The 24,569-nt window shown below is 42.7% G+C and overlaps 2 protein-coding genes across 8 annotated transcripts in view; both read left to right on the forward strand.

Annotated features, from left to right (window-relative positions):
- PLEKHM3 (pleckstrin homology domain containing M3) overlaps positions 1–24,569 on the forward strand; it is a 190,089-nt gene that overhangs the window by 58,300 nt on the left and 107,220 nt on the right. For all 7 annotated transcript variants that reach the window (XM_032636960.1, XM_032636953.1, XM_032636959.1 and 4 more), the window contains one exon: positions 15,237–15,382. In XM_032636960.1, the coding sequence (XP_032492851.1) occupies positions 15,237–15,382 (146 nt within the window). The remainder of the gene's footprint in view (positions 1–15,236; positions 15,383–24,569) is intronic.
- LOC116756511 (F-box only protein 7-like) lies at positions 10,266–12,342 on the forward strand. Its single transcript, XM_032636961.1, is given in 2 exon segments — positions 10,266–10,668; positions 10,671–12,342. Coding segments are annotated over 2 exon segments (1,230 nt in total). The 5' UTR covers positions 10,266–10,626; the 3' UTR covers positions 11,859–12,342.

Raw genomic sequence — 24,569 nt, forward strand, 5'->3', positions numbered from 1 at the left:
CGAAGACCAGGGAACAGACGTTTCCTACTTGAAGGTGTCGTGTGCTTTTTTTTTTTTTTTTCCAGTGTCCATAAATAAAAGTTTTATTGGCACACAGCCGCACTCATTCATTTATGGCTCTCTGTGGTTGCTCCTGAGTTGTAGGTGTTTCTTTGTGTCTTGCCTACCAGCTCTAAATATCCTGACACAAGCAGCCTGTCTTCTTCAAGTATGAAACATATGGTTAAAAGATCAGCCTTGGTGGCGGTTGCAAACCTGTGTTTTTAGAGAGACTGGAAAGCAGGCCAAAGAAGGCATAAGGGGAAGAGTAGGTAAAGACAGTAGACCAAGGCAGTGCCTAAATCTTCTAGAACATAAAGGATTTGGTGTGGGGTGAAAATGCTGGAATTCAGCGCGGACTTAAAGGAAGCTGATGAAAGTGATTTTTTTTTTACTTTGAGGCCATTCCTAGTACTATTCGGATCCACTCTCATGACTTTAATTTTATCAAATTGTTGTCATTACTAAAATAGCTCAAGTAGAAATTACTCTAAGAGATGCTGTCAGGGTTTCTTCAGAGAGGTTTCAGCAAAGAAGAGGAAAGGTTGTGTTTTAAAGATACTGTAAAGTTCAAAGAGATGAGACTCTCACAAAATAAGGAGAGACAAACAAGCATTGAGAATGGAGAGTAACGTGGAAGAGAAGTCAGAGGGGACCCTGGTGGGATAGTGTGTGTGACAGAAGCTACAGGCCAGATGAGGCTGATGTACGTGAAGCCTTCTGTATACACACTGGAAGGAAACCTAAGTTCCAGAACAGAAAGGAAAGGCAGGTGCTTTTCAAGTAAATCAAAAAGATAATCTGAACTTCCAAGCCAATCAGAGGTTATTGACCTTTCAAAGCAATCATAATAGAGATGCAACTGGGGAATCACGAAAAGAGTTAGTGGTGGTTTAATATAATGTTAAATACCAAGGGAAATCACTGTAGAAAGAACATAATTGGGACACACGATGGATCCTATGTGAGGAAAAAGGGTTCAGAGCAGGGCTGAGATTAAGGTGAGGGGAGTGAGGTGCTCGTTTGGGGCACAGAATTTAAGGGAATGCCAAAAAAAAAAAAACAAAACAAAACTAAACCCTCAGTAACCAAGATAAATATTATTATTATTATTTTTTTTTTTTTTTTTTTTTTTTGTAGTACGCGGGCCTCTCACCGTTGTGGCCTCTCCCTTTGCGGAGCACAGGCTCCAGACGCGTAGGCTCAGCGGCCATGGCTCACGGGCCCAGCCGCTCCACAGCATGTGGGATCTTCCCGGACCGGGGCACGAACCCTCGTCCCCTGCATCGGCAGGCGGACTCTCAACCACTGCACCACCAGGGAAGCCCGATAAATATTATTTTAATGTAATATTATTTAAAAATCAAAATTAATACAAAAAAATCCATGATGAACAAATAAAAAATCTTTAATAGAGGTAGGATCAGTATGATGGATTTTTCCTTTTGCCTCAGGCTCTAATATGGTTCAGAGGAACATTCCAGTAAGACAGTTTACTTATGAAGATGTCTTCCCCCAAAGCTTTCAACATGTAAGTTCCAAGTTGCTCAGCCCAACATTCGCTTTGTTAGTGTTGAGGGTGGTGAGGTTGACCTCCCTTTTCTGTCTAGGATTGCAGGGGTGCCAGATGGGGAATCCTGGTGCTTCCATATTGGAGATAGAACTGAAGGGGGTGGTGTGTAAGCTGTGACCGAGGAGCATTATTCCACCACCGGCAGCCTGCATGTCTGAAATAATCAGCTGAGTTTGGCCCCTTCTGTTTCTGCCATTGTTTTTCAAGTAAGGGTTATTGGTAGCAAGTGTTTCACCAGAAGGATTAATTTATGAAGAGAAGATCCCCAGGCTTGGAGCAGATGTTACTCACAGGTAGTCTAGTAGATGGTGGTGCAGTGTGGACAAGGCCTCTCTCTGGAGGCATCTCTTTTGTCTAAACTAACCTAGCAGCATGAATCATTTTCTTTAGATAAGAAAGCAAAGCTGGTGAAAGGGCTTTTCCTCCTCATAATAGATGGTATATCCATTGCTTGCAGAGAAAAGTGACTAAGTAGGGTCAGTACACGGACCTTTTATCTTGCCCTCTTGTCTTTGTGCTGTTGCAGGGTTTCTCAACAGTGGCACTATTGACATTTGGGGCCAGATAATCCTTTGTTGTGGGAGGCTGTCCTGTGCATTGAGGAATGTTTAGCAACATCCCTGGCCTCCATCCATTAGATGCCAGTAGCTACCCCCACTAACCCTTTTGTGGCAACCAAAAATGTCCCCGGTTGGGACAAAACATCTCCCCTGGTTGAGAACCACTGTGCTATCAAGAAACAAGGGCGACCAACTATGTCTCCTCTTCCTCACTTCTTTATAAAGTAGTAAGTGTCTTCTGCTGAAATGCATGTTGATTATTTTGTACCACCTAATGGTTTGTAATGAGACCTCAGCCTCTTAAATGGGTAGGTTTAAGTAAAAGGACTAGGTTATAGTAATAGAACCCTCACCAACCAACATTTAGTGTAAATATATCAGATGCTTTCAGTCACAAAGCATTGAATTCAGATTGATTTGTACAATAAAGGGGAATTATTCTCAACCGGCTTAGTTTTAGGCATCAGTTGATCTGCTAGTTCAAATTTTTTGAACTTTTTTTTAAAATTTAATGCTTCAAACAGCATTTTCTCATTTAAACCACCCGCCCCTTCTGACTGATAGATTTCTCATATAACGGTCGCAGGCTCAAAATGTCATGGGCTTCTTTGACAATCCCCTTGCCATGCTCTCCCCATGAATCGCCTACCAAATCATTTGCACTTTATCTCCCAGTATCGCCTTCTTTTTCCCCCTACCTGCTCCCAAGCCCACTGCCTACCCAAGCTCAGGCCAGGGCAGTAACTTATCGACTGGTTCTCTCCCCTCCCAGTGTTTTCTTGCCAATTAATCTTTCTAAAGCGCAGATTGCTCTTCTGCTTCTAACAACTCTAGCTGTTCCTGTATCTTACTCATTAATACTCATCCCGTATTGATTAGTAAGGACTTCTGCCCTGAGCATTCGGGAGTCTTATGTTCAGTTTACCATTCCAAGCTCTTTTCCTGACACCCCTCTAGTTACAGTGAGCTTCAGACAACTAGAATAGTCAGTGTTTTCCAAATGAGCTTCCATTTTTCTGACTTGAGCCTTCCTTTTCCAAAATCTCTTTTTTTCTTCAAGGCCCAGCTCAAATGCCCCTATGTCTACACAGCCTTCCTCGATCTCTACAGTTAGAGTGATTGCTTCCTCCTTTGCTCATCTCTTACTGTCTTCTACTTGCCACCTTACAGATTTGTATTCTTGCCCCCCCTTCACCCTTCATATTCAGAGGAGATGCTAAAGCTTGTGAGGTCCAGGGCTGAATGCATTGATGAGCTAAATTGTGTTCTTTTGTATAACTGATTCAGATTTTCTGTGCTTGTCATATTGTCATCCACAAGGAGACAATTTATGTGATATCTTCCATATGGAGATAGCTACGTGGAAATTCACCTATATAGTTCATTGTTGTTCCTCATAAAGTGCCGTATTGGATGTTTCATCTAGGTCCTACCTTTTTCACTAGATGTACAACCATGGACAGAATTACTGTATCACCCTCTCTCTCAGTTTCTTCATCTGTAAAATAGGGATAATACCTACCTCACAGAATGATAAGAGAATTGAATGTGTGTGTGTGTGTGTGTGTGTGTGTGTGTGTGTGTGTGTGTATAAAGTGCTTATAACAGAACCTGGCATATAGTAAGCACTATGTTAATATTTGTTTATCCATTTGCCTATTTCTGTATTATTTCCATTTTAAATTTCTTACCATTTTCTTGAAAGTCCTTAGGAAAAGAACAGACAGGCATAGAAGTTAATGAGAAACTCTAAGAGGAAAACAAGTATGAAAAAAATACTAAATTTAGACTGATTTAAATATACTAGATATGAAATTTATAACATTTCTTATTAAACTTATCTTACACTACTCTAAATACTGGTATTGAAGCATCATATCATAAGAAAAATTAAAAGTAACTCAACAATTCAAAACATTTCTTTGGAAATGAAAATCCATGTCACAGATCACTATAACTCACTGTAGCTATTTAGTAGATAGAAAAGCAGTCAGAATCTCTCAAACAGTGCGCATATTTACTTACTTGCCTTAGCAAAAATCAAGATTTATTGCCTTTCAAGATAAATTTTGACTAAATATTGACTCTAGGTTCTCAATCATTGTTTACCTGAAAGACCAATAAATCTTGACACTTCTCAACTTGAGTTGGAGTCTACTTGGTATTTATTCATTTATTTCATACGATTTATAATCTTAATAACAACATTCCATGAAATTAAACAAATAAACATTATAGAGTTTAGCAAGAGCAGAAAGTCTTTAGTTTCTTTTTTTTTTCTCTTTTTTTCTTTTGCTGCAGAACCGTTTTTGTTTCCATTTGGCCTACAGCTCGGGAGAGGGCTCCAGGGTGGTTAAAATAACTGCCTAGTGGCTGCAGGGGGCAGAAATTCTGACACCAGGGGCATGCAGAGGGGTCCTTCAAAGTCCACTGGGCTCTGGAGGCTCCTAGTCCTGTTGGAGGGCGAGCCTTCTAAGAGATGCTCACCCAGTCCTGCCTGCAGAGGTTAGTCACATGCAGTGCATCTCCTTGATGAGTTTCACCTCCTCATCTAGGAAGTGGCTCTCCGGATGTCACAGTGGTGGAGGTCTGTGCAAGCAGAACCCAGGGCCCGCAGATCCCACAGGGCCTAGTTCAGGGTCTTCTCCAGGGTTTCACTCCACTCCTCTTGGGAGGGCTTCTGCATGTTCTGGAGGAGGATGCAGCCGCCACACTGATTTTGCATCTTGGAGAGATGGTCAGTGCCCTCGTGCTTCTGCTGAGCCAATTCACAGAAGTGGCTCACACCTCCAGAGCCACAGCGTTGCCGTGGAACTAGACACCCAAAGAGAGGTGGGTGCAGGAGGCCCGCAGATGGCTGACCAGTCAGTTGACAGCAGCCTCTACCTCGCTGGAATAATTCTGACGAATCTGGTTGGCAGTAAGGAGCTAACCACAAAAAACGGTGTTGGCCGGTCCCGGAGACAGAGGATGGCGAGGGTCCCAGGGGTTGCGACTAGACAGGAGGTTGGAGAGTGGTCAGAGACAGGAAGAAGGGGTGTCCCTGCATCTGCTCCATCCAAACATTGTCAAAACAAGACAGATCCGTGAGACCACCAGTGTGCTGCCTGTATTTTCAGTCAGCAGTGATTACCTGACATGATTTTTCTCTTCATTTCTTACTTAAACATAGCACCTCTAGTTCTGTTAATACAACATGCAAATCGAAACTGACTTAGCAATTTAAATATTCATTGTGGGGGAAAAAAACACCTCAGCTAACAACTTGTAGAATACTTTAAAATTTTAAACCAATTCGTGTTCAGATTATGTTTTTTTAAAATCTTTCTTTGGTTGCCGTAGTCCTGCAAGTATAATCAAGCAACACGTGATTATACTTGTAGATGACCTCTGTCTTGGACAATTGATGTCTGTTGGTCTCAGTTGCCTCTGTCTGTCTCTCTAGATACAATGTGCCACTGAATAATCCCTGTGTCCAGGCGCAGTGCTCATACTTTACAAGCCTAACATTTGCCATCTTGCTGTAATGAAAGGAAAATTCCTTAATTAGGTACATCCATAACTTCAGAGGAGTTATTTACTTATGTTCTTAAGGACATAGCTGTCCTAGCAACAGCTACAGTCCATTCTACAAGTGCCACGTTAAATTATCCTAAATGTGTATCAACCACAGTAGGAACAGTTTCCTTCCGAGTGTTACTTATACTTTTTAACGTGTCAGCCATCTGACTGTGTAGCCCAACTTTTTGAGTCAAACTTTTTTTTTTTTTTGTGGTACGCGGACCTCTCACTGTTGTGGCCTCTCCCATTGCGGAGCACAGGCTCCGGACACGCAGGCTCAGCAGCCATGGCTCACGGGCCCAGCCGTTCCGCGGCATGTGGGATCTTCCCGGACCGGGGCACAAACCCGTGTCTCCTGCATCAGCAGGCGGACTCCCAACCACTGCGCCACCAGGGAAGCCCTGAGTCAAACTTTTGATCAACAATGAGTGACAGTTTCTCTTTACAATCTCTCACTGCCATGAAAGTCATTTATAGACAAACGTAAAATGAAGCCCACCAGAAGAAAATTCTTTTCTGATGAACAGAAATGAATTTCAGTATAGCTTTGGAAGCAGCCAGTCAGTACATTTTAGGATTGTATTTGAGTATGTGTATTCCCTCCCAAACTTGAAGTTTTCATCCCCTGGGAAGAGAATTCCCTACCAGAGGACTTAAAACCTTACAGAGAAAATAATTTTGAAGTATTGCTCTCCAAAGTTGAGACCATATACCAAAGGGACTACCAGCAGTGAGCCATACTAGTCACATAAGCAATTAGAGGTAGAACACAATTGATTTTTCTTGATTTCCTGTTCTCTTCCTTTAGTTCCATTTGAGATGCTTGTGGATACTATTTTCCTTATAACAGACAAAATGCATACTCAGAGGCATTTGTTTTCATGTGTCGATTCTCCAATCCAAATACTTAATGTCTTGGACTTCCCTGGTGGCACAGTGGTTAAGAATCTGCCTGCCAATGCAGGGGACACGGGTTCCATCCCTGGTCTGGGAAGATCCCACATGCCGCAGAGCAACTAAGCCCGTGTGCCACAACTACTGAGCCTGCACTCTAGAGCCTGCTAGCCACAACTACTGAGCCCACTTGCCGCAACTACTGAAGCCCGCATGCCTAGAGCCTGTGCTCCACAATGAGAAGCCACCACAATGAGAAGCCCAAGCACTGCAATGAAGGGTAGCCCCTGCTCGCCGCAGCTAGAGAAAGCCCGCACACAGCAACAAAGACTCAACACAGCCAAAAATAATTAAAAAAAAAATTAAAATGTCAAATACTTCATGTCTTAATTGATTTTATGACTATGTAGATATCTCCTACTTTATGGTTCACCACCTGGTCCCAAAGATGTAGAGTAACTTGGATGCTTGAGACAGGAGAAAGTTTTGGATCACTTATTTCTAAGTAGGTGTTTCTCAGTGTCCCTCACCCTTGCCCTCTTCCTGTTACAATTATGTAGAATTATGTAGCCTCGGTTCCACCTGTGTTAACTTGTGAACACACATGTGATCAGTCTCACCTGCCAGCTCCTTCCCCTCCTATAGAGAAGGATGCAAGTCTGGGGCCCAGGTTTGCTTTGCTTCAACTTCGCTTAGTGGATACCAAAGCTACCTTGCAAAAATCGCTTCTGCCCTGTGTCCAACAATCCTTTGTTTAAACACCGTGCCCAGCTTTGTGCTAATCTTAGGCTCATTAAACAGAATTTTCTGCTGTATACCCAATGTGACACCTTATTTTAAAAAGTAGTTATTCAACATTTACTTAATGAGCCAATGGTTACAGACTGTAAGCTAGGAAAGCTAAGTTCTTTATGACTTTCCCCCCTAATTCTTGTAAAACAAGAAGTCATTGAAATCCCCATTTCCATTTTCCTCCATCTTGGAACATCTGATCCCTGGGGCACATGATCAGGCTCCAGGCCTTCAGTCAACATTTGCCCAGCGCTTCCCACAGCTCACTGTCTCCCACCAGAACACTGGGTGGGAGGGGGGAGGCAGGGACAGGGCCGTCCCCTTCCCCTCCCATGGCCATTGCTCCTTACCCAGCATGCACAGTAGAAGAGGGATCGAAACTTGCCAGTTTTATTTTGTCTATTTTAACAGAGCAAATGAAAATTTGTCCTCTCACTCTCTTTCTCTTCTTTCCTCTCTTTTATAAAGGCACCTTCTCTTCTATTTGCCCCTGTTCTCTTCTTAGATCATTTCTTCCTTCCAAATACAAAGTCCTGGATTTCCCTTACCAAATGAGGTGGTGGGGGTAGCGTGGCTGGCCACACTTAGGAAGCATTGGGTGCTTTCTTTCTCTAGTGAGAGAGAATCACCTGGACGTAGACACAGCTCTTGTTACCTTTCTGTTGTGCCCATGAATTTTCCACCTACTGGCCGGGGGAAGGAGGGCTGTAGTTGGGAGCCAGGAAGTAGAGAGAGGTGGTTGGCTTCTCAAGACCTCAACTTCAGTAACATCTCATTGCAGCCAGTTGAGCTAACTAGGTACCCTTGTTAGAAGAAAGACTGTACCCTTGTCGAGAATTATGCCAACGTTTCTGCTTCAACCCCCAGCAACATATTCTTTTGGGTGTCTATAGTGAAAGGCCCCTTGGGAAATGGACTGTACAAGCAGCAAATAGGATTTTGGTTAAATGGTGACATTTGTTTCCCAAAGTGTATCAGAAGGGAAGCTAAGCTCTTCAGAGCATGTGTTCATTAAAGATTTGAAGTGGGGTGGAAAGCAATAAAAAAAAAAAAAAAAAAAAAAAGGCCAGTGGGTTCTCTTGTGAGATAGTTTTTTGTTCCTATGAATTGAATACACTCTCTGAAAAGTTTCAAAAAGAGACTGAGAAGTATGTTTTTGCTTTGATCCTACATGTGGAGTGTTCCCTACTACAAATGCCTTTTAATTTAGAAACATTGTTGAAAAGTCTGTTTGAAAGTACATGAAAATATAATATGTAAATAAGTTCTAATTAGTTATTTCAATTAATTATTTTTTGTCTCTGCTTTGCAGCTCTATTTTTCTCCTCATAATGTCGCTTGTCAGAGTCCAGCTTTGGCCTCCTCCAAAAAATGTGTTTTTCTAACGGTCATTATTAAGAAAACACATTTTTCCCCCTCTGGTTGAAAACCTCACAATGATTAAGTAAAATCCCAGGTTGTGTATCTTTATGGGGAATTGTTTCAGACAGTTTAAGTCCATGATTTGCTAGTAGGATATTAAAGAAAGAAATCTTGCAGTTAATTGAAAGAACGGGTGTCTCCTTCTTCAAATAAATGGTATGTGTTGTTTTTTAGAAAATGAATCTATACCAGGCCACTGACTGGCCTCTAATTTTCTTTCCTGACCATCCTATGTTCTTTCAATGACAAATACATTGGATTTGGAGATTAAAAGTTTTAATTCTTTCTAACTCAAATAAGATGCTTCTCAGTGGGGACAGTGAATGCTCTGGAAAAAATGCCGGTAAAATGAACTGTTGTTTCTACACAGTAAATTTTTGAAAATTGACTAAGAACTTGAAGTGTTGACTTTGGAAGCCTAGAAATTAAACTGTGTGACCAATTATGAACTCTTCACTTAGCAGCCTGCCCACCTGCTGCACTTTACTTAAATAGAATGAGAATTTTAGAGCTTGGAGGGACCTTTGGAGTCACCTAGAAATCAGGGAACAATCCTCAGCTTTTACCCACCACAGTCCCTGGTGGTGGTTGGATGGGTAGAAATGCAGGTTCCTGGGCCCTACCCCAGGTTTACAGAATCAAAATCTCTGGGCCCAGGTTGGAGGTGGGGGAGGACTACATCTTTCACAAACATCTCCAGAAAATTCTGATGCTCACTGAATTTGGCAAACCACTGATTTAGGCTAACTCCTTTATTTTGAGGTGAGGAAAGCAGGACTAGGGAGTTTGATGGGTCAGGCTCACCATGTTCCCTAGGAAAGAGCGAGCTTCCTGACTCTAGGCTTGTGCTTGTCTATACACCATGTATCCAAAACACTCCTAAGAATGGGGATAGGTTGAAACCTTCTGGGTCATTAGGAGCTATCAAGCTTTAAAACAAAAAAAGGTTCAGTGAGCAAAATCAAGTTTATTTGGGAATAGGAGAAGAATTGCAATTCGGGACATGCAAACTGCTGTGAACCACAGGCAGGTCCGGAGAACAAAGGAGAGGAGCAGTTCTATTACAGAGGAAAGGGGAAGTTGGAAGGAGCTGCTTTGAAGGAAGGTTCATTGGAGGACTGTGAGTATTCAGGGTTGTGGTGGCTTCTCATTGGCTGGGTTGTTGCTGGGCAAGGAGAAAATCTTCCTTCTTCGTGCTAGGCTATGTAAAGGAAGCTGCCACAAGTGGAATGTGCCTGAGACCTCCCCTTTCAGGGCTTCCTGCCTCCGTTTTGGATGAGGTTTTCCTTTTATTCAGTTTCGTAGGGCGATTTCAGCATCAAGAGTAGGAGAGCATTGTCCTAAATAAGTTATAAAGGTAAAGACACCAAGGACTAGACGTATGAGTTTATGTGCTGCTGCTTCTGTCTCAACTAAAATGGGCATAAGAGGCCGGGCGGCGTGGGGCCTGCGCTCCTGGACTGTGACGCGCAGGTGGGGTGGCAAGTGGGCACTGAGGCTGCAGCTTGCGGCTTCCTGGCTCCCGGAGGTCATGGCCCGGCGTCTCGGGGGCTCCCATCCCCTCCAGGTTCTGATACCCGGTTTGCAATTACATTGAACAACAAGGATGCCCTCACTGGAGATGAAGAGACCTTGGCTTCATATGGGATTATTTCTGGGGACTTGATATGTTTGATTCTTGATGCCTTTGCAGCACCTAACTTACCTTCATCCACAGATTCAGAGCATTCCTCGCTCCAGAATAATGACCAGCCCTCTTTGGCCGCCAGCTCCAGTCAGTCCAGCATGCAGGATGAACAACTGCGTGATTCATTCCAAGGACAGGCACAGCCCAATCTGATGTCTGGAATGATGGCAGTGGGTCAGGGCCTCGTCAAAATTTTGAAGCTGAGTCAATTCCAGATGTTGTGGTTATGGAAGAGGGCACAGGTTTCTATCCCTCAGAACCAATGCTCTGCAGTGAATCGGTGGAAGGGCAAGTGCCACATTCATCAGAGACCCTGTATCAGCCAGCTGACTGTTCTAACCCCAGGGATCCCCTGATAGTATCCATACATCTCCTCGTGTTAGAGTCGGGTTACATACCTCAGGGGACTGAAGCCAAAGCTGTGTCCATGCTGGAGAACTGGAGGTTGGGGGGCGTGTATAAGCTGCAGTACACACATCCTCTCTGCGAGGGTGGCTCTGCTGCTGTCACCTGTGTGCCTTTGGAAAACCTCATCGTCATAAATGCTACACTAAAAATCAACAATGAGATTAGAAGTGTGAAAAGACTGCAGCTGCTGCCAGCATCTTTTATTTGCAAAGAGGAATCAGGGGGAAATGTAGCCAAGACATACAAAGATCTTCAGAAGCTCTCTCGCCTCTTCAAGGACCGGCTGGTGTATCCTCTTCTGGCTTTTACCCGACAAGCACTGAACCTAACAGATGTATTTGGGTTGGTAGTCCTCCCATTGGAGCTGAAACTGCAGCTCTTCCGACTTTTGGTTGTTCGTTCTGTCCTGTCTTTGTCTGCAGTTTGTCATGACCTCTATATTGCTTCAAATGACCAACTTCTGTGGAGGTGTTTATATCTGCGGGATTTTCAAGATGGTACTGTCAGAGGTCGAGACACAGATTGGAAAGAACTGTACAAGAAGAGGCACAAACAAAGAAAAGAAGCTCAGAGAGGGCGGCATGTGATGTTCCTGCCATCGTCACCCCACCCCATTCCATTCTACCCCAACCCCTTGCACCCCAGGCCTTTTCCTCCCAGTTCTCTCCTTCCTCCAGGAATTATTGGTGGTGAATATGATGAAAGACTAACCCTTCCTTATGTTGGGGATCCAATGAATTCACTCATCCCTGAGCCTGGGGAGATACCCAGACACTTCCCTCCACTCAGACCATGTTTTGACCCAATCGGACCCTTTCCAGGACCTAACCCCATCTTGCCAGGGCGAGGTGGCCCCAATGACAGATTTCCCTTAAGACCTAGCAGGGGTCGGCCAACTGACAGCCGGCTGCCATTCATGTGACTGGTTTGTAATCTCACTCTGGAGCTTGTTTTGTCTTTGTTTTTGTTTTAAACTATAGACGTCATCTTGTTGGGGTGCTATCTCTAGTGTTTTCTGATTGTGGTGGTGAGAAATGCACTCACAGAAGCCTTTTGGTAGGTATATTTAAAGCTCCAGGGGTGGTATGGCCCAAAGATTACTGCATGACAGGGTTGGCCTTGGGAATAGTTGGTTCCTGACATCCCCTCTCTGAATTAGCCTCTAGAATGAAGGTTAGACATTGATAACATTCTGCATCAGAATAAAAAAAAATTAAGTGTGAAAAAAAATAAAATGGGCATGAACCCCAGCCATGTTCTCTCAGCCTTCCTCTCTTTTATGAGCCTGGAGACCTGTGCAAAGTAGTGAGAATGTTTAGCTTATTTAGTTGAACCCTCACCATGTTAGGCTTTGGGCCTATGTGCCCGGTTGATATACACATTTGTAGGCTATATGCTTTCTTAAAATGCACATTTGTGGGGGTGGAATAGGGAGGGGGGGAGAGAGATGCAAGAGGGAGGGGATATGGGGATATATGTATATGTACAGCTGATTCACTTTGTTATACAGCAGAAACTAACACACCATTGTAAAGCGATTATACGCCAATAAAGATGTTAAAAAAATGCACATTTGTGTATTTTAATATTGCCTATGTATGCTGCGTCTAGGAGATCATAATAAAGTCATTAAAAGTTACAGAATAATAAACCCAGTAGGACCTACTAAAGCATATATAAACATTCAGCAAATGCTTACTGTTTATTATATCCAAAATGCAAACAAGCAAAAAACTAAAATAACTTAAATTTATTTTTGCAGTGTTTTATGGTGCGAGTTTCAGCTATAATAATGATCCTGAATTTCTATAAGATTGCGCTCATTTTCTGAATCATTAGGGGAGACTGAATTCTATTCATCGTCACTTCAGTGTTGTCAGTTTCACTGTCCACTAAATTTTGGAAACAGTGTCACAGTGTCTAAAATGTGTCAAGTTCTACTCAACTGTTTCACAGTCCATCTATGAACGTGTCTAATGTGTAATTCTTAGAAGGGGCAACATATTTGCATAGGGATATTCACCAGAGTAGGCTATTTTCAAGAGGCAGGTGACCAGGTTAGGAGGATCAATTCCAAAATAGCTCTGGGAAGTTAAAATCCTTTATATGCATGAGAGTGTTTATGTGCCAGATAATATGCAGTTTATCGTCTCTTCAACATAAACATTTATTGCTGGTCTATCATATGTAAAGCGCTACAGTAAGTGCTAAGGATAAAAAATACATCTGAGCAGTTTGTCGTGTGGTCAGGGTTGTACAAGCACGTCAGAAAGCGCAGTGTTTAAGCGGGCGCACGCGCTACATGCCGCATAAGCAGCACGGTCAGTGGGCGCAGCACGTGGCATTCCAGTGTTCATAGCCTAGAGATCCTGACAGCACCTCCCACGCCCCACAGAAGCAGCAGGTGGGTTCGGTTCTTCCTTATCCTTCACACGTATCTCAATCCTCAGCCAATCTGAGAAACAGGAGCTTGTTAGGGTTTTGTTGCTACTCAACAGTAAAGAAATAGCTATCCCAGGAAGAAAGGGTATTAAGCTCTGGAAGCGTAGTTCCGATATATTTACTCCCCGTCCGTCTTTCAATACCTCTCGTATCTAAAAACAATAGGATATAATTCTCTTTCTGGAGGGTACCCTGTGAAACTGCTGGATGACTGATAGCATTTTATTTGTGATAGAAATGAAAGCGCTAGGAATTTATGATGCTTTCATTCATGGATTCATGGGAATAAGTATCTTCTTAGGCTGACAGTTTGTTAAATAAACATGTTTGAGCTCCTTCTAATGGAAGTGGGCTGCAACACTGGTTATATTATTATGACTATGATTATTAAGAGTAATCGATTTTGTACCCATATTACGAAATAGGCTTCATGCGAGATTTCTTTGATCAGTACAGGTCTTGGTACCCAACCATGAAATGGGCCACGAGGGAGGATTTCAAAAATGAAAGCAGTGGATGAGAAATGTCAGAAAAACGAAGCTGTTTGTATAATCCTGATTATCTGCTCTGAATGTTGTCGTTTGGGTTGATTATGACAGAATTTCTGTTGTCAGTAGAATGTAGTTCCTCCTAGCTAAAGGAAAATAATGGCTTCTTTTTGGCAGGGCCATGATTATTACCAGGTCCCCTGACAGTACCAGGACAGGACTGACAGAATCATGGACTTCCCGGAACATGAAAAGGGCCTTGGCAAGCACTTGCAGGCCATCAGTGATGGGCAGGATTTGACAAAGTAGAGATCAGAGAAGAGGGCGTCATGAAAGGAGAAATAAATTGTGCCAAGATATGGAGGGTAGAGTAAGCACCCTGTTTATTTGGGGAACAGTGAGGAGAGTCCTCTAACTGCAGCAAAGAGGTTCTGTTCCCATTGGAGAGTTGTAGGAGTAGGTAGTTGGAAAGGAGAGATGGGGACCAATCAAAGGACGCATTCCTTTCATTGATTTTTGTCAGCCAAGGAAGGCTACACATCAGGTTTTAGGATCATTTTAGAATCAGAAGCTTAGAGCCAAACCCAAACGTCATCTCTTACTGGCTGGGTGACCTCAAGACAAAATGCTTAACCTGGCTAAAACCTTAGTTTATTCATCTGTAAAACAGAGCTCATAATATCTTCCTTATAGAGATGCTGCATGGGTTAAGTAAGAACCTGTATGAGTAGCCCCCAGCCAATTGCCTGGTGAAGTAGGGTTTCTGAGGAGGAAGCGAAGAGATGAAAGGGGGTTGGTTGTAGAGAGACTGGTCTCTGGCCGCTGTACACAAAAGAGGTGGAATCAGAAGAGACCAGAAACAGTACCAATGTCAGCAATCCCCGAGGAGCCGAAGGGGTGGGAGCTGCCAGGCTAGGAAAGAGGGGACGTGTCTGTACACCTATTCTCTGCAATTTCTTTCCTATCATAGACTTTTTTTTTTTTTTTTTTTTTTTTAAATTTATTTATTTATTTTTGGCTGTGTTGGGTCTCCATTTCTGTGCAAGGGCTTTCTCCAGCTGCGGTGAGCGGGGACCACTCTTCATCGCGGTGTGCGGGCCTCTCACTGTCGCGGCCTCTCCCGTTGCGGAGCACGGGCTCCAGATGCGCAGGCTCAGTAGCCGTGGCTCACAGGCCCAGCCGCTCCACGGCATGTGGGACCCTCCCGGGCCAGGGATCGAACCCACGTCCCCTGCATTGGCAGGCAGACCCTCAACCACCACGCCACCAGGGAAGCCCTATAGACTTTTGTTTCACTTGAGGATTGTGTAACTTCATTCTGTGGTGTTAGAAGTACAACAATCACTGACTCTTTCTTTTGCCCTGAACAGGATGCCAGCGATCCATAGGCCTTTCCAATGGGAAAGCCAAGGTGTGCAATTACAGCGGGTGGTATTACTGCAGCAGCTGCCACGTGGACGACAGTTTTCTCATCCCGGCCCGCATAGTCCACAACTGGGATACTTCAAAATATAAGGTAGGTACCGAAACTGGGTTCACTTCATAATAGCGATTGGGGTATTTACATGTTGTCATGTGGATTCTAAAGATAATAAGATAAGAATTTGAGGCAGACCTGATTAAGTAGTCTCATAAAAGCTACAACTTCATGCTCTTTTCCCACTCTATACTTTTTTTTTTTTAATTAATTTATATTTGGCTGCATTGGGTCTTCGTGGCTACGTGTGGCTTTCTCTAGTTGCGGCGAGCGGGGGCTACTCTTCGTTGCAGGTGCGCAGGCTTCTCACAGCAGTGGCTTCTCTTATCGCAGAGCATGGGCTGTAGGTGCACGGGTTTCAGTAGTTGTGGCACGTGGGCTCAGTAGTTGTGGCTTGCGGGCTCTAGAGCGCAGGCTCAGTAGTTGTGGCGCACGGGGTTAGTTGCTCCGCGGCACGTGGGATCTTCCCGGACCAGGGATTGAACCCATGGCCCCTGCATTGGCAGGCAGATTCTTAACCACTGTGCCACCAGGGAAGGCATTGCGTTATTTCCCTCCCTTCTATGGTTTTAACTACCAGGGCTCATATGCTGATGATTCCTACATTCATCTCCAGCTCTGCTTTTGCTACTGAAAGTGAGATCTGTGGATTTAACTGCCTGATGGCATTTATCTCAACTGTAGTTTTCAACCTGGTAGTCCTCAAGACACGTGAACCAGTTAGCTCCATTGCACAGCATTTCCACCCTTGCATAAACGAGGTAATCGACTTTGGCAAGTCGAAGAATCTAACCCCCACTGGAGTTGTACTCTAGGCTTAGGACTTTTTTCCGGTCCTGGGTCCTGCCACCCAATAAAGAATTCTGTTATCTCATTGGACTAGAAGCTTTCCTGATCCTTCTGCCAGAATATCATCACATCTGCCTTGAACGAACCTTCGATGCAAGGTGCTTCGTACAAAAACAGGCTGTATGATGGGTTTTATACCTCCTTGCTGATAGATGTCTTAGACTTCCTTTCATTGTAACTGTAAGTCACTCAGGAGCAAGGTAGGCAGGGAAGGAACCTGTGGCTGTCACCTACCTGTAATCTTTGAAGTCTGAAATGAACGTGACAATTGTGAGTGGCCAGTTGTCTTGGATCCTTTTCTACATCCCTGGGCAGCTCTGTCTCCTGTTCTACCCAATAATCATCCACATCTTCACTGTCTTCAAGATGCCTCATCCCAGGCCTTCTCAGCATATGACCTTGCCTCCTACTTCAGGGAGAAAATTGAAGCTATGAGATTTGAATACGAATACCTATAAATCTGTCTACATTGGTACCTATCCTTACTGCTTCCAGTCCTGTGTTGGGAAGAAGAAGAGCCTTTTCTCTTGTTTAGAGATCATCCTTCCATGTGTGCTCCAGATGTTTTCACCCATCTCGGGAATCCCTGCTGTTTGTTCCAGAGCTGAGAAAGGCATGTCCTCCTTGGTGAAAGCTCTGATGCTCCCCGCATTCCCCATTTGTGCTTTGCTGGTTCTCCCTGTGCCACCATCACGCATGCGTGGGTTTCTAGACTTGCACTTATTACAGGGGCTAACAGCAGGAGCTTGTTCACCAGGCCTTTGTTCAAATCCTCCCTCCACCTCTAATTAGGTGCTTGATTGGCTGGGGCAAATTACTTGAACTTCTGTGAGTCTCCATTTCGTAATCTGTAAAATGAACCCAGCGTACCTGGGTTCAAATTTTAGCTTTCTCATTTACTAGCTGTCTAACCTGGGCAAGTTGTTTAGTCTCTCTGTGTTTCGGTCTCCTCATCTGTAAAATGAGGGCAATAATAGCTCATAAGGTTATCGATGGTTAGGTGGGTTCATGCATGCGAACAAAGTACCTCGCGCACATAAGCATTTGTTCTTACTACACTTCACGTATTTACCTAAAAGAGTTTTGTGGATTGGGATAATATAAGAAAAGCACTCTTCGACTGACTGTGGTAAGTACTTAAAGAATGGAATGAAGTGATTATTTTCATGATCCTCACATTTATATACCAGCCGGCTGCTTATCTGTCTTCTTACTAAAGGTGAGCTTCCTGGGTGCTGGGGACCTGCCTTAGCACAGTTTCTGGTGCGTAGTAGGTAAGGAGAGCTGTATAGTGAAGCCGGTCCTGTGGGTGCCTCAAACTCAGTACGCCCCAAACTGGCTTCCTCACCCTCACCAGCTGTCTCCCACCCCTCCCTCATTGCACGTGGCTCCACCAGTCCCACCGCAAGTGCTGGGAGACATCCTGGACTCCTCCCTCTGCCACACCAGCCTTACCTAATCAGTTCACAGAAACCCACAGCTGACCTGGAGCTCTGAGGCCCTGCACCCCACTGCACACGCAGCGCCACCACACAATCCCAACCCTCAGCATCACTCACGGGAAAGAATTCAGCCGCCTCCCAGCCGTGCTTCCTGCCTTCAGGTCTTGCCCAACAGTATTTCAGAAAAGTCCCATTTGCCCCAACATTATTTCCAAGAAGTCCCATTCTCACCTTGGGTAAATGTTATACCCTCTCTTAGTCTCTGTTTCTTCACATTTAGAATGGAGATAATAGCAGCGATAGTACCTACTTCACAAGGTCACTGTTTGCTTAAATGAATAATTCACAGAAAGCACCTAGTGCAGTGTCTGGAATGTAATAAGTGCTCAATTAATGCCAGCTTTTACTCTGACTGAACTTAAGATAAATCCAAATCTCTTAGCCCGACAAAAGACTGTTTGTGATCTCTACTCCCAGCCTTTCTAGCCCTTTTTATCCACTCCCTCCCCGCCCCCGTGAGTCTCTTCAGGAAGATCACGCTCCTTCCCATTGCCCAGTCCCGCCAGGCTATTTCACACCTCTTGTCTTCCTCTTGCCCTCATTCAAATCCTAAACCCAGCTTAAACTTCATTTCCTTTCCTGATTTTTTCCTTCCCCTCAGCCAGACAGTTATCATTCTCTCCTCTGCATCTTGTACTTGACACTCTGAATATAGGCTATAAATATATTTGCCATGTGTGTATTAGATAAAAACTTACTTAGAGGGAAAGAACACTAGCTGAGTTTGAACAGTTTAGATTAATCTATTTGGAGCAGAACTTTGACAGCTGAGAGGTGTGTAGAAAGCAAGTAAGGCAGCCCCAGCCCTGTGATCGTTGAGGGTTTAGGCTGGTGGCACCTGCCCACAGAATATGTGCCCATCAGTGGAGCTAAAGCAGAAAAGGTGGCACTGAATGAGGAGGTGAAAAACTCAGGAATGGTTTACGAAGCCATGAAATGGAGGAGATTCAGTTCTGTTTGTAGTGATGGCTGAAGGCCACTCAAACCATCAATCTAGCCATCACAGCCACTTGTAGTCTTCCTATAAAGCAGATATTTTTGTGGTGGTGGTCATTCAAGTGACAAGGTTTGATTTTGAGAGGATAGGTAAGTAATAGGGATATTAGGTACCCTCACTTCATCGATGAGGAAAATGTCCTTTGTCAGACCATTCCCTCCCTGGATCTCAGTGGACCAGGGAAGATTTTAAAGCAAGAACAGAGCTGGTCAATTTTATCTGGATCATCTCTCACTGGCATTAAGTAACTATATTCCATTTAGTCCAGTGTCTGTCTGTCTTTGCTCAGATGCCAGGATTTAACTTAATGTTCCTAATTGTGAGGATCAATTCAGACCTATCAGTTTCCAAGACCAGACATCGTTCTGTTAGATCTGCCTGCTCTCCTTAATTGCAAGTACGTGACCGGCTTGAATATCCATTTAAAGAGTGAAAAAATGGTTTTGTAGAGCAGAGTGAAATCTGTCATCTTAAGCGTTTCCTTGTCTGCCCTCCAGAGTAATAATAATCCTAATTACTTTTAAAGCAGGATTTCGTCTGTTTTCCAGTGTACATCCTGCAGATTGAATTGAGCCCCAGGATTACCTAGCAGCTAAACCCTATCCTCCAATTTTATAGCCATTTTCTAATGAAATTCTCTTTGAAGATAACTTTCCCTCTACCACCACCACCCCAATTCAAAAATATCAAGCATGACAAAGAGGTGGTAAGGAACTCAAACTCAGCCTGAACTCTTCCTAAATTGTGCTTTTAAAAAATATTTTTGTATCCTAGCCTGAATATTCACATTCCATTTAGCTAGGGGTTTTCCATGTTACATAAGCCATTTCCTATCTCTTCATCTTGAGAGGCATTCAAGGAAAACTCTATTGCCCTTGCAGAGCTGGAGAGTAGCTCGCTGATGGGAAAAACCACTTGTTCAGAGTCATTTGGAGATTTTGAGAACAAATTGTAATTAAAGTTAAGATTTCCTGATTCCTTCTCTGTTAGCCCACAGTGCCTGTTTTAATAAGACCAAGAAGTATTATGGTTGGAATTGATCTTATTAAAACTTTTGCCATGATTTTTCATAATAGATGATGGGAAAAAATACTGGAAGGAAACATTATACCAAAGCAGTCTGTGGTTATTTTACTGTGGTAAGATTATGGGTGATTTTCTTTTTTCTCTCCTAATCTTTATTCTCCAAACTTTCAGTAATGTGATTACATTATTTTTATTATTTTATAAATCTTAACTGTCACGTAGCTCCATGACAGTTTCCTACTTCAGAAAATATGTACTAGAAATTAACCTTTTTTTAATGCCTCAGAATTATAATTATAAATATGAGTGTTCTACCTCGTGATCAATAACTTCAATGTGGTTTAATATGATATATGGGAGGCTATTTTTTCTGTAAGGAAATTGCCTTATACCACTATACTTTTATTCTTCTTTTTTTGAATATAATATACTTTCACATTTCGAGGTTCAAAAATACAAAGGACATATACACATAGATAATCTCCCTCCCTCTTCCTCTCACCCACAGGCAACCAAATTACTCCTTCCAGAAATATTTTACACAAAAATGTCAATTGGCAATACAGTATACATGCTGCTCTTAGAAAATATTCCATTCAGATCATAAAACTCTTCCTTGGGCTTTTTTAAACAGCCATTCCATATATATATTTTTTTAAATTTATTTTATTTATTTATTTTTGGCTACTTTGGGTCTTCGTTGCTGTGCACAGACTTTTCTCCAGTTGCAGGGAGCGGGGGCCACTCCTCGCTGTGGTGGCGGGCCTCCCACTGTGGTGGCCTCTCCTGTTGCGGAGCATGGGCTCTAGGCTCACGGGCCTCAACAGTTGTGAGGCACGCAGGCTTAGTTGCTCCATAGCATGTGGATCTTCCCAGACCAGGGCTCGGACCCGTGTCCCCTGCATCGGCAGGCGGACTCTCAACCACTGCACCACCAGGGAAGCCCCCAGCCATTCCATATTACATCATGAATTTAACACACACACCCCATTTTATTCAATTTGTCCTTGTTTTGATGGACATTAAGGTTTTTCTAGTCTTTCTATTATAGACAGTGATTCAGTGAATAACTTTATACATCATTTTGAATGTAAGTTTTTCATTTACGAGTGAGACTATCTGTAGATAACTCCCTAGTTGTAGGTATGTACACCTGTGAGTTTGAAGGATGTTGCCAAATTGCTTTCTGTCGAGGTTGTATTCTATACTTTTACCATATCTCTTCTTGCACGTGTCTTTCTTCCCTTAGTACCAGGATGTCAGCTGTCACCTCTTTTGTCACTGTGCTGCCTGTAGCTGTCCTTCCCCTTTTCTACTTTATTAATTCTAAATATGTTGTGAACTTAGAAACAAATAATCAAACTGTTAGAAGTGTGTGGCTCAGAGTCACGGCCAGAGCATTGTAAAGTACTCATTCATCTGTTCAGCAAGTGTTTATTGAACACTTACTGTGCTCACCGGGGACATAGCCTCTGTGTCATGAATTTCTCGTGAGGGAAAAAGACAGTAAACAGATATACAAATAAGTGACTTCTAGATAAATGAAGTGTTACTAGACTTTAGTTTTTGTTTTAAAGACCAACACACCAATGTACTGCCTCCTTAAATTATGTGTTCATCTCCATTGGTAGCCCACTTGTTTTCTATTTGACTGGGGCGGAGGGAAGGACAGAACAGGGACAGGGATCTCCTATTTTAAAGAGTGATGAACAGATAGTTTTTGGTAGAATTATTAAAAAAATAAAAGGAACTGTGAACATAAACAATGGTAAAAAGCACGGAGTAGTGTATCTCGACATCTGAGTTTTGGCTTGAGTTCTGCCACGAGATGACCACAGATAAGTCATTGAAGTTTTCTGGACTCAGTTTTCTCTTCTATTAAGTATAGGTAATGGTAGAGAAAAATGTCCCTTCCTCCGGTTGGTGAGTGGGACCTAGGCTGACTTTCATTTCCTACTGCCCCCTCCATACAGCCTGCATGACATTAACCAGCTGCCCTGTCTGTAGTCAGATTGGTTGGGAAGTGGCTGGATTAAGCAGGTTTTCTCTAGTACTCCATGTCCCTGGGCTTTAATATGCTAACACGCTGCACTTTGAAACACCAAGAGAAGAATGTGGCATGTGGCGTAATACTCGTTGGCCCTCAGAACATCTTTTCTGTGTGACTGGTATTCCTTGCCACACAGGTTGAGAAAAAACTGAACTAGATTATCTGTACCCGTTCTTGTTATTCTGAGATTATGTTCTCATCTGTTTTATTCTGATACATTTTCCTCCTTTAACAAAAGCTAAAGTCCTCACCACCGGCACATCCTCCTCCTCTGCAAATTGCTGTCTATGGTCACCACATTGCCTCTGCCCCATTGCTTTATTACCCAGGGCTCTTTTTATGGGGGAACATACCAGGACACCATTCCGGAACCTCTCAGAGTTACATAAACCTGAACATTTGAGAATTTTGTTTTACAGAAGTAGCTGTCACCAGCATAACAAAAGATGTATTATGTTGAAATCTATACCAACGATGCTTAATGTTAAAATCAAATGACAACATGCTTATTTATAAATACATCTGTGTATCTAGGAGATTTGTCATTACTAGTTTGTGGAAAATTATCACCTGATTGTGCCTTTTCTCCAACTCCTCCTGAGTGTGAGATGGGTAGGAGACCTGTTTCTACCTGGACCTCTTCCGCCTCAACTCTCTTGAGTCATGTTGATGGCAGGGCTGTGGAGAGAGAGCCAGTTCACAAACTGCAACAAAACCACAGTCAGAGACTGGAGTTCTTATAGCTTAAACTATTCTAAGTTAAAAGACCTATGGAAAGAAACTGTTTTATATTAATAATACTAATATCATTAATAAATATTATTTAGTAAAATACTAACAGGCCAATAGATTGGAAAAGTGAACTGTCAACCCTGTAAAAATTGCTTCTGATGTGAGTAGAGTAGGATCATGAAAAAGAATGCCAACTTAAACTGTTCACTTTTTTAAAGGAAAGAATAGTGGGCTTATCCCTCTGCACTTATGAGCTAAGTTTTCGTGTCAGAAACAGCACTCAGGCTTTTGATGTTTTTCATAATTTGATAGGCAAGAGATAGGACAGTAGCTCTTGGTTCCTAGGTAGTGTTATTTGGTGTTCACATGTAACTCATGAAGTATTTCTATTAATAAGAAAGAAACTCGCTCTCACGTAAACTTCGTCACTTAAGAATATCATTGGCTTCCTTCCTTAAGTAACTATATATTTTTTAAAAAGCTTTTTAATTACAGTTGAGTTTGAAAGTAGAATGCTCATATCAGTATGGAGGGTGGTTTTGAACTTAGGACACTGTATCCCCACTCATTTCCTATTTTACAAAAATAGCATTTCATGCCAAATATTGAGTTCTCTCAAAAATTCCCTCACTGATGTAAGTGGTCGTTTCTCAAAAAATGAGCGTGTGCCTTGCTGCCAAAAACGGCTCAACATGGCAGGAATTTATTTGTTCACATACTCGGGCAGCCAAGGTCACAATATGCTCTGTATTCTTAACACTGGCTAATAACTTTGTGAAGCAGTGCCTTAGACCTTATTGAAACTAGCTCTGTTTTTGTTTTTAGTAATTTCAGTGTATGAATGCTGATGTCAGTAGCTGCCATCCCATTTGTCTCACTGCTTTTACTGTCTCTGTAAAAGACTTTTTTTTTTTCTCCATTTGGGCTTAAGTACCACCTGAAGAGAGAAGCCTTTTAAGGCCTGGGAGACTGGCCAGTGCCCTTTGTCCTTCTGTTCACCTACTAAAAGGTAGCATTGTTAACCTAATTCAGCGGGGCCCTGGCTCAGTATAAACACTGCTCAATAGAGCCAGAAAGACTAATTGAATCGTACAATACATCACTCTTCAGCAACAGTTTCAAGTGGATTGTACTTCATTTTCCAGAACACCATCCATTTTTTCCCCTCATTTAAGATTTTTAAATATAGCAAATATTTAACCACGATAAACAAAATATTTGAACCCAATTCTGTCTTTCCCCGCTGAACTGTGAGCTACATGAGGACAGGGCCCTGCCTGTTATGGTCTCCAGTATCAGTGAATTGGTATGTAAAGATTCCCCCAAACTACCCACGGGTTATGCATTATTTAAGCTACTCCCTCTGTATCTCAGATGTGTTTCTTCTATTTATTTCTTTGGATGACAATGACATTTTAAAATCAACTTTCATACTCTTGATGATTACTACCAGAAGTGGATATAGAGTTGGATGGATCTATTGGCCAAAGTCAGCCTAAGCTCAGAGCTGTTCTAATAAGAGCAACTCTTTTCTGCGTATGAAAGTGTGTGTTTGAGCCTATTTTCTATGCACATTGTTCTGCATATAATATACTTTTTTCCCTTTTTTGGGAGAGATCCTTTTATTCCTTTTGAATTTTGTAGTATGTGCGTGGTTTACCTATCTGTTTAAAGTGGCTACTTTATAAAAAGTGTTATAGACTATATATACATATATGTGCACATAGTTTTAGTTTTTAAAGTCAGCATTGTTGTTAAGAATATTAATGGTGCTTTGTGACTACCTAGAGGGGTGGGAGAGGGAGGGTGGGAGGGAGACGCAAGAGGGAGGGGATATGGGGATATATGTATGCCTATAGGTGATTCCCTTTGTCATAAAGCAGAAACCAACACACCATTGTAAAGCAATTATACTCCAATAAAGATGTTAAAAAAAAGTCTTAATGAATTCTTTTTAAATTTTTATTTTGAAATAATTATGGATTCACAGGAAGTTGTATAGATAATATAATACAGAGAGGTCCTGTGTATCTTTCACCTACTTTCCCCACGGGTTATATCTTAAATACC

The sequence above is a fragment of the Phocoena sinus genome, chromosome 7 (genome assembly GCF_008692025.1).
Source record: "Phocoena sinus isolate mPhoSin1 chromosome 7, mPhoSin1.pri, whole genome shotgun sequence".
Lineage (NCBI taxonomy): Eukaryota > Metazoa > Chordata > Mammalia > Artiodactyla > Phocoenidae > Phocoena > Phocoena sinus.